This window comes from Myotis yumanensis, unplaced genomic scaffold (assembly GCF_028538775.1).
Source record: "Myotis yumanensis isolate MYYU_CA2020_CCGP unplaced genomic scaffold, mMyoYum1.0.hap1 SCAF_17, whole genome shotgun sequence".
In the NCBI taxonomy this organism is placed as follows: domain Eukaryota; kingdom Metazoa; phylum Chordata; class Mammalia; order Chiroptera; family Vespertilionidae; genus Myotis; species Myotis yumanensis.
The window spans coordinates 35333393-35344030 of NW_027223768.1; the positions used below are offsets into that span (position 1 = coordinate 35333393).

The 10638-nt window shown below is 44.8% G+C and overlaps 1 protein-coding gene across 1 annotated transcript; it reads left to right on the plus strand.

Moving 5' to 3' along the window:
* Positions 1–1617: 1617 nt before the first annotated feature.
* Positions 1618–10434, plus strand: PPP1R15B (protein phosphatase 1 regulatory subunit 15B). Its single transcript, XM_070397586.1, has 2 exons — positions 1618–3849; positions 7529–10434. Exons 1-2 carry the CDS (start codon positions 2023–2025, stop codon positions 7739–7741), a joined length of 2040 nt encoding a protein of 679 aa, XP_070253687.1. The 5' UTR covers positions 1618–2022; the 3' UTR covers positions 7742–10434.
* The last annotated feature ends 204 nt before the right edge of the window (positions 10435–10638 follow it).

Genomic DNA, 10638 nt, shown 5'->3' on the forward strand with positions numbered 1-10638 from the left:
AGCCTTACTTTACAAAGGAAGAAACGGAGGCTTCTGAGTTGTTAATGTGCATAATTGGATTTCTCTTTTCTATTATTAAGCTGACTCCTAGTACTAACCCATTGTTTTGAAGTTCTGGGGATTGAAAATGAGATATTTCCAGAGATAATCTATAGTAATAAAAGCATAATATGCTAATTAGACTGGATGTCCTTCTGGATGAAGCCGGGGCTGCGAGGGAAGCCCGGGTCCTGAGTGCCAGCAGCCAGGGAAGGAAGGCCTACTCTTGCACGAATTTTGTGCATCTGGCCTCTAGTGTATAATATAATAAGGGGTAATTGAGGACCTCTTAGTTTTCCAGAAAGAAGTAGCTGTTGGCGTCCCAATGAAGCATGGGGAGCTGCTGGCTTCTGGCTTCTAAAAGCTTTCTGCTCTCCCAAGTGATCAAAACTGCTACCCTCCCTCTGTAATAGATACTTGACTTTATGGGTGTCAATTAAAACGTTTTGGCAGGAATAAGGAAATGATCTAAGACCAAACTCACAAAAGAATAAAATTATGACAAAATATTTTTCAGACGACAATGTTCTCTGCTTTCTCCTTTGGCTGTTGTATCCTTAGTTCTGCGGGCTCAGGATATAAATATGATGTGAATGCTTGCCTGCTGGGAAGCATTAAAGAGAGAAACAGTTCTGAGGCTATGTTTCTTTCCTCTGTGACTTCAGTTTGCCCAGTTGAAAAGGGAAAGTCTACTAGGGACCTACTTGAGAAAAAAGAATTCACATTTTCGCGGGGGATGTATGTAGGTTGGACCCTGAGACACCTTAAATCTGGATTCCAGGCGAAGCTAACGAGTGATTTAGAAACACTAAAATTGAGGGGGCAGGAATGCATGCATGAAAATGATTCACTTTTCACCGGCAATTTTTTTTTTTAAATATATTTTATTGATTTTTGACAGAGAGGAAGGGAGAGAGATAGAGAGCTAGAAACATCGATGAGAGAGAAACATCGATCAGCTGCCTCCTGCACACTCCCCACTGGGGATGTGCCCACAGCCCAGGTACATGCCCTTGACCGGAATCGAACCCGGGACCTTTCAGTCCGCAGGCCGACGCTCTATCCACTGAGCCAAACCGGTTTCGGCCACCGGCAATTTTTCACTCGTGTTATTTCCTGTAGGTCTTGACACTGTTCGTGTCTTAACACTGTTAGAGGTGTATTGATACAGCGTTGCCCAACTCTTATTAAACTCAGATCTCAGGTGATGATCTGTTTAGCACTGAACCCCGATCTATGCAAGCCTAGGTTACGTGTGCACACGTGTGCCTGCATCAGGCCCTTAAAAGGGCCCCGGGGAACTCGCGGGTTATTGGGAAACGCTCCCTGTCGCCCGAGGGCGGAGGAGGGGCGGTCTCCTAGGAGCCCGGGGAAGCGAGTGCGCACGCGCAGAGCCGGGCAGGGCTGATGCAACCTCCGGCGAGCGGCGCGTCCGGGAGAGTGAAGAAGCCGACAGGGACCGGGCCTGGCCAATCAGCTGCCGCGGGAAGAAGGCGGAAGGGCCCGCCCGCTGGGCTCTGCGAGTGACGTTCCGCGGCGAGGGGTGGGCTTCTCGGCCGCCGTACGTTCCCGCCTGGTGGCCGGGGTTGTCCCGCTCGACGCCGGCCCTGCGGCCATTTTGAGCTCGGTTAGTCTCCGCGCCCGTCTGCTGGGCCGCCCAGCCCTTGCGGGGGGACGCGCTGCGAGGGGTGGAAAGTCGTGCTGCCACCGCGAGAGGCCTCTGGATGGTGCCTCGAGCGGACTAGGACCCTCCTTCCCGCCGGCATGGGTGTCGCCGCCGCCTGCGCCGGCCTCTCCGGACTGCCGTCTGCTGCCCGCGGCCGAGGCCGCCGCCCGCTGTGGCTCTTCTGCTGCCCCGGGGACCGGTCTGGGACGCCGACTCCGCCACGAGGCGAGGCCGGGGCCGTGTAGGCCTCCCCGCCTCGCGTCCGATCCAGCCGCCGGGCCGCGCACCTCGCTGAGACCCTGCCGGGAGCAGAGGCCATGGAGCCGGGAGCGGACCTGCCGCCCTTCTTCCCTCGGCGCTCGCCACCCGGCGCCGCCGCCGAGCACCCCGGGGACCCCAAGCCGCTGTCCTCGCCCGGGCCCGAGGCTCGGTCCAGCTTCTGGGTGAAGCTGCTCTCCCAGCTCCTGACGCCGCTCCCCGGCCTGCTGCAGAAGCTGCTGGTGTGGAGCCAGCTCCTCGGCGGCCTGGTTCCGGCCCGGTGGCTCGAGTTCGCCGCGGGCTACAGCCTCCTGAGGGCCCGGGAGGAGCCCGCCGCCCCCACGGGGCCGAAATCTCTGAGTTCGCTGGGGCTGGACGCCTCGGTCGACCCAGCCGCCGCGGGTCTTCTGGACCTGCTGGAGGAGGGGATGCACTGGGAGTGCTCGCTCCCCGACCCGAAAGCCCAGGGCAGGGCCTCGCACCCCGCGGCCCACGCGGCTCTGCTGGAGCAGCAGCTGTGGCGCGTGGAGCTGTTGCAGGGCGGCCTGGCCGCCCGGCTGTTATCTGGCCGGGACCTTGGCCTGGCGCCCTCCGGGCCGCAGCACGTTCACCGCGTCAGCAGCTTCAGCTCCGTCTCCTATTTGCTGAGCCCCTCTTATCTGGACTGCCTTTCCCCGCTGGAGCGGAGCTGTCAGAACTTCATCGCCGGTGGCGAGCTCGTGGACTTGCAGCCGGTAACCGGCCCGGAGAGCAGCTGTCCGCCGGAGGATTGTTCTCCCCCGCGGCCACTGAAGGCAGAGGTCGCCTGCTCCTCCTGGCAGGGATGCTCGCCTCGCTCGAGGGAAGGCCTGCCCGAGATTCACCACGTTCGCATGAAACGGCTGGAATTCCTTCAGCAGCCTAGCAAGGGGCAGGCGTTACCCACGCCTGACCAAGATCATGGCTACCATAGCCTGGAGGAGGAACACAGCCTCCTCCGGATGGACCCGAAGCCCTGCGGAGGCGTTCCTCCTGCCGGAGCCAGTCCCGGAACCGCCCCGGAGCCCACGGGAGAAGGACAAGAATTGACCAAAGAGGCTCCTCTTGCTGGGGAAAGGCAGGACCCAGTGGAAAGCTGTCTGTCTGGTGAGGCCCCTATGGAAAGAGAGCCCGAGGAGGACCGCCTAAGTGTAGCTGACTTCTCAGACATAGACGATGACCTTCCCGTGTCTGCCAGGCCGGCCTGTAGCAACCGATTGATAGATTACATTTTGGGAGGTGCGGCCAGTGACCTGGAGGCAAGTTCTGACTCAGAAGGTGAGGATTGGGATGAGGACGCTGAGGATGACGGCTTTGACAGTGATGGCTCGCTCTCAGAATCAGACCTTGAGCAAGACTCTGAGGGGCTTCACCTTTGGAACTCTTTCCACAGTGTAGATCCTTATAATCCCCAAAACTTTACAGCAGCGATTCAGACTGCTGCCCGAACTGCACCTGGAGACTCCTCTGACTCAGAGAAGGATCTGTCTGACAAGTCTGATCTGGAGGAGAATTCTCCCCAGACTGGAAGCCTCCTTCCTGAGTCTCCTGACCGTAATTCTGAGGAGGAAGATGACTGGGAATCTAGTGCAGATGAAGCAGAGAGCCTCAAACTGTGGAACTCTTTCTGTAAATCGGATGACCCCTACAACCTTTTAAATTTTAAGGCTCCTTTTCAAACAGCAGGGAAAAATTGGAAAGGCTGCCATGATTCAGAGAGGCCATCTGAGCCCATTGTGACCATCTCTGAGTGTCACACCTTACTTTCCTGTGAGGTGCAACTGTTAGGGAGCCGAGACCGTGAATGTCCAGACTTGGTAAGGGGTGGGGTTCTTTCTGGAGGACACACGCATATCAAGAGAAAAAAGGTTTGTTTGTTTCTTTTAACTTGTTGGATGATATGTACAGACTGTTGTGATTTGGTTAAGTATAGCAGCATGACTTTCCTGGAGGGGTAGTAGTACAGTGCATATGCTTGACGAGTAGAATGTTGTTCCTGTCCAAACGGGAGATGCCAGTGTACAGATGTTAGCAGGAAAGTGCCATTTTTGTTGGCAACTCGGAGCTATAGCCCTACATGCTTCACCTTTACACTCTTTTTTAAGGAATTGAAAAGTTAAACCGTGTGTATACATGACTTAATTTCCCGAGATTGGGAAGGCCTAGTGTAGCCACAGAATTTTCAAATGTTGTTAAATATGGTATGTCATACTAAGTGTCTTCATTCCTTTCCATTCGAACCTGGAGGAATGACGGGACCAAGGAGCAAGTCAGATTAACCTGTTTTTTGTGTTTTTTTTTACCATGAAAGGAAATAATTTTAGCATTAAAAATTGTGACATGTACATGACTTTAATTCTGTTTAAAAAAAACACAGGAAGTAGTGTTGCCTTTAAGAATGCAATACTAGTTGTCATTAGCTCTACAGGTTAATAATTATGTAAAACAATGATGGTCACTTATTTGGGTTACCTTAAGTAGTTGCTTCCTATTCCCAGTCTAATTGTAAAACTTTATGGAGCATTTTATCTTCCAGCTAAAGTTATTAATTGGAGAGAAAGCCTCTCCAAACACACAGGGTATCTTTTATTGTAGAGGAAAAGTTTCTTTCGTTACCTGTACCTTTATTTGGACAGAGAGAGGAGTGGATGGATTATTGACCTCACATTCTGCAGCATCTGGGAGTTTCCAGTGGAGAGTACCCTCACCCATTGGCTCTAAATGTCTAGTTTAATACTTTCAAACTATTTTGGGGGTAGGAAATATCGTTAAAATGTGATAATCTTATGTCTTACCTGTAGATGCAAAGTAAGTCATGTTAAAAAAAATGGAAATTTTAGTTTACACTTCTGTATCATCATAATACAGCTTTTCTCTATCTTTTTAAGGGGCCCCTGACTCAGTGACCTACTTAGTGAATTATGTAAGAAACAGCAGGGCAATGGAATGACCACTTGCCACCTGGAGACCTGTGTTCCTTACTTCTGAGTGGTTAGGGCCAAGAGGTTTGGGAATACAGCCAAACCTGGGAAGTAACTTGACCTCTCATGGCTTCGAATAACTCATTTATCGTATGGGAATAATAATAATACCGAATGAGTTATTGCATGATTCAAACGAGATGAGTAAACAAAACTCGTAATTCATTGTCTTGCCTTTAAATGGTAGCTCTTATTGTTCAGGGATGTCAAGCCAGTTGCATGTCTCATTTTAGCCTGCTCATTGAGTAAAAATGGAATGAGTCAAGTAGGTTTGAGACTGTTGACCGAACTAGAAGCAACATTTATCAAAGATTATGCCTAAAATATGGTTAAATTATTTGACAGCCCTTGCCTTCTTGCCATTCTTTAGATATATGGGAATAATCAGTAGTGCCCAGTGCTTAAAATGAAGCTCTTACTTAGATCTAGGAGTTTAAAATGCCTAACATGGTACAGATTGTGGAGCCAGACTCAGGGTTTGAATCCTATTTATACCACATAGAAGCTGTGTGATTTGAACAAGTCAGTTAACTTCTGTTTTGTCTGTTTCCTTATCTGTATAATAGTACCCTATAGGGTTGATGTGAGGATTAAACGAGATAAAAATTGTAGAGTGCTTTGAAAAAGAGCCTGGTATATGGTAAACACTATGTAAATGTTGCTATTATTTATCTTAGTGACAGTAAGTGACACTAGAATGCAATATCTGTAAGGGTTTACATACCATACCTACTAATTGTCCTCGGGGGCATTTATTGGCCTGATGTAAGGGGAATGAAAGTAGTAGGCCACAGTGGGGTTAGCTGATGAAACTGTTGAGCATACTTTAAAAGCAAGTACCTATTTACTTTTGGGGTTTGATATCTTACAAAGAGACTTATTGGAAATTAAATAGGGATTAATGGGGACTGTGACTCATTACATGTGATCATGTGTATGACAATATGCACAATTTTATGTATATAGGGTGTCCCAAAAAATGTATACACACTTTGAATGATTATAAAGTCAGTGTTTGTTAACATACAGTTCATTTTCAAAATGTAAAAGAATCTACAGAAATGAATAATTTTTTTTGTCAGTGCCTGTTTTCAAACTGATGACCGTTCTGGTCCAGGCACTACTGATAACTCGAAGCAATGGAATCGCAAACATCAAGAATCATTTTGTTCGGTATTTGTGTGCCTCAATTCGTCAGCTGTTGATGGTTTTGTACCGTAAGCTTTATCTTTTATGTATCCCCCAAAAATGTCTAGTACATAAATTTTCTTTGTTCAGAGCTTAGTCTGGTTTCACCCATTATTTCAAATCAGTTGAACCTGAAAAGGAGTGAAATTAAGTGAGTTAGCAGCTGTTAAAGTGTGTATACATGTTTTTGGGACACCCTGTATATAGTGACAGCACGTTGAAGAGGAATACAAGAAGGATTTTTAACTTAGTTACATAATCTCTTATAGTATCACTAGAGGTCCGTGCACTGGTGGAGTCCCTCCGCCTGGCCTGCACCCTCTCGAAATCCTGGACCCCTTGGGGGATGTCAGACTGATGGTTTTGGCCCGATCCCTGCAGGCCAGGCTTAGGGACCCCACCGGTGCATGGGTGCACCAGGCCTCTAGTATGCATGTAAGATATTTGGTTAATCTCTTCCCGTCCTCCCCCCTCCCCACTTCCCGCTGAGATTCATCAGTCTGTTCCATGTTTCCATGCCTTTGCGTTGAGCGTCTTCCCCCTGGTGGTCAGTGCACGTCATAGCTAACAGTCAACTGGTCGCTTAGGCATTTAAAGATACAGATAACCTTAAAGAGATGTTAATTTTGTTACACTTTGCTAATTAAGTAAATTCCTGTTCTGTACTCTGATTACAAAAGTAATATTAAGAATAACACCACATGTTCATGATTAAAAAATTGGAAAGCACTGACAAGTAACTTCTTTTAAAAAGGAAGAATCGAAATAAGTAAAGATTTTGTTTAAGCTTTTGTGTTATAATAGCCTTGACTTCCAGGTATATATTTCCGAAAACTTGTTTGAAGACATTTATCATTTTCGAAGAAGGGTTTCACAGAATTGAATATCACTAAGGATTTAATAAGTAAAGATTAATAGCATCAGGAATATCGAAATTCCCCATCTGGATTCATTTTATTAACATCAAAAACCACAAGGGGATAGGGCAGATGACAAGGTGCCCATTGGTTTGTTGTTTTTAATATATTTTTATTGATTTCTGTGATGAGAGAGAATCAGCTGCCCCATGCACACCCCCTACTGGGGATTGAGCCCGCAACCTGGACATGTGCCCTTGATCAGAATTGAACCTAGGACTCTTTAGTCCACAGGCCTACGCTCTATCTACTGAGCCAAACCAGCTAGGGCTGCCTATTGTTTTTTACTCGGATGCCATCTAGTCAGAACCCTTTTTTTCCCCCCACTTTTATAGTTGAGACCAAATATTCTTGTAAGATATTTGATACTCTTTAAAGAGTTAGTAGCATAAAAGGTTAATTACCTCATTGATGATTATAAGATCCTAGAGAGTGATTAAAGTTCGTTTTTGTCTTCATAGGTAACCTTCCTTGAAGAAGTTACTGAGTATTATATAAGTGGTGATGAGGATCGCAAAGGACCATGGGAAGAATTTGCACGGGATGGATGCAGGTTCCAGAAACGAATTCAAGAAACAGAAGACGCTATTGGATATTGCTTGACATTTGAGCACAGAGAAAGAATGTTTCAGAGACTCCAGGAAGCATGCTTCAAGGGACTTGATGCTTTCTAGCCATGTTCAGATGACGTAATAGCCTCCAGCCCTAGCATACACTAAGTAACTCTTACTTCAGAGGTTTCTTTTAAGACAAAAATTGGCAGCTGTCCTTGGACCATTTTTTTTTTTTAGAGGATATGTAACTTGGATCCAGCAACCTTGTTTAATATTGTTTTGCAACATATCCCACTCAGAAATGTCCAGGTTGGAAGCCAAGCCCTATAATGAAGGATGAGATGTGTGATTTCTAATCTTACCTTGTTTCTTTAGTCAGATGTGTTTTTGGATGGTGTTTGCTTCTTGAGGTGAAAAAGGAACCTCTTAAGGTGTAACTCTGCACTTTCAAAACTTATTTTCTTGGGAAACAATGTAGGGGTCAAAGCCCATTTTGTATTTTAATTTAAATTACGTGTACCTGTCTAAAAACTGGGCTCTTTTTACTTTTTCCCTCCAACATTCTTTTTTTTCTTTCCAATTTTATTGTTGAAAGTATTTCAGTTGTCCTTTTTCCCCCCACTGACCCCCTCTTCACCCCACACCCGTCCCAGTTTAGTTTTTCCCCATTGATTTCAGAAAGAGGAAGGGGTGGGGGGAAGCGAGAGCTAAACATAGATAAATTGCCTCCCATACTCGCCCCAACCTGGATTAGGGATGTGCCCTGACTGGGAATCGAACCCAACACCTTTTGGGACGACACTCCAACCAACTGAGCCACACCGGCCAGGGCTTTTCCCTCCAAGATTCTGAAATTAATGGGCTTTTATGTTTTCTCTGTATTATCTTATTTCAGTGACTTGGCCTTTCTACCTTAAGGCTAAGAAAATAATCTTGTGTATGCTACCAATTTAAGGTACATTATTTTGTGTCACTTTTTTTTTTCTCTGTAAGAAAATGGGTAGGTTTTCATTTCTAGGTTAATTATTACTAAGATATTTCCAAGGATTGCCACAAAATCAACATGTGTGTACTCTGTTACTTTAGGAAAGCTATATCTTTCTGCCAAATTTTAACATCTAATATATTTAATTTCTGTGTAAACTGTTTTGGAGAGGGTCCTGTATATGTTATTGTAGTTTCTAGATAAATGGTTCTTTGTATCTTTTAACAGATGGAAATTGTTGTAAAAGAGATCAGAAAGTAATAATTACATCATAGGTATTTATATTTTTTAAAATTAAAAGCTTAGAATTCTCCTAGGAAGAAGATAAGAAACATCAGAGCAATATGGTTTTGTTGTATATGCTCTCAACAGAAAGCAGTGTTATTATTGTCAGGCCTCGGCACTGTGTCACTTTTAAAATCTGTCAGGGTGACTGTAAACTTGGGAATGGGCAGTTTGGAATTTTCCAGTTTGAAATGTAAAATAGAGACTTCAGTCCGTATCCAAGTTTATTGTGTTCTGTTTTAATAAGGAGAGAAGGAATAATGAGAGAAGCAGGGGCTATACGTTCAGGAAAGGAAAGAACTATAGATTTAACAACCAGGAAGTCTTCATATCTCTAGCCCAAAATTTCCTTTTGAATCCCAAGTTTTTGCAGTGACTGGTTGTGCTTGGTTAATTTAGGTAGCTCCACCTGGTGTGCACCTGTTAGGTTGAGGGAGTGCTAACCAACTCCTTAACGGTCAGTTGTTACTCCACGTGCCTCTCGTCATGGAAAACGTGAGTAGAATAGATGACCTCTTAATTTTGAACTAGTTTCAGTGTAGGGATGATGTTTCATTAGAAGTGCTTGCAGGGATACTACCTCAGTTAATAATCTACTTGGTCATTATTTTATTTCTATCTGGTTTGCTCCAAGAACTGCCTCTAGCGTTCATATATATATATTCACATAAACACATGGAGAGTGCAGCAACATAAGGTCAGATTCTTGTCAAGGTGTTTTGTGCTCCCCCGCGTTAGGTAATCAGGAATGTGAAGCACCATGAAAGTAGGTTGGTTCCAGGCACCAGCTGTGTCAGGTGGAAAGAAGGCATTATTTACCCTGAAAAAAGCTGTTGAAAATGCATATGCATTCTTTAAAACCGGAGTGAAGTATACTACCTTATGTCAGAGATTTAGGTTGTGTTTTGTGCTTCTGAAGTCTAGCACCTCTGCCGATACGGAAAGAAAGCTATTTTACATGAACTGGATTTCGGGAAATTGTTCTCTTGGAATTCCAACCTCAACCTCACTACCAAATGAGTAACAGCGTGCTTAACAATTCTCCCTTTTACTTCCCTCCTTTAAAAGAAGTGATCAGAGGGTGGTGAGAAGGACAGAAGGGATCATGTTTAAGTTGGATTGAAGGAGAAAAACAATTCTTATTAGTTTCATTCCAATCCTAGTTGTTGAAACAAAGTTAGACCACCATCTTAAAACAAAAATCCTTGGAAACTCTAATCGAACATTGCATTTAAAGTCTTGCAATGGTGCTTTAAGTATCAATGTAGCATGTGAAAGGCTTCGTACAGACAGGTAAAATTTCCCTTTTTGAGTGTAATAACAGCACCTCTTCATCATTAACTTGAAATCAAAACTATCAGATTTTATTTTTCTATAATTTAAGGAAGGTGAATTTAGGGGGCTAGAAGACGTCTGAATTGGCTTCTACTGATCCAATGAGTAAAATGTAACCATTTTGTTGGGATTTTATAGTAAAAGTCTATTTGTGTATATAATTTAATCTGTACATTGTAATAAATACATTTCCAATTATTAAATTTTATGTGATATTTTGGTTCAACTTTATATTTTATGTTTCATAGCACTTTACATTGGCTTTGGAATTACTGAGCAGGATTTTCAGGTTTAAATTGGGTATTTTTGTAGAAGCTTAGAGGGGCTGGACAAATTTCTGTGGTTTAAAATGGCTGTGATATGTAAACTGCATCTCAGTTCATTGAAGGACAGGAATGATAATGGGGTAAAT

Coding starts and splice junctions, on each gene's coding strand:
- PPP1R15B (XM_070397586.1), top strand. CDS start 2,023: ATGGAGCCGGGAGCGGACCTGCCGCCCTTCTTCCCTCGGCGCTCGCCA. Junction 3,850..7,528: donor CGCATATCAAGAGAAAAAAG/GTTTGTTTGTTT, acceptor TTGTCTTCATAG/GTAACCTTCCTTGAAGAAGT.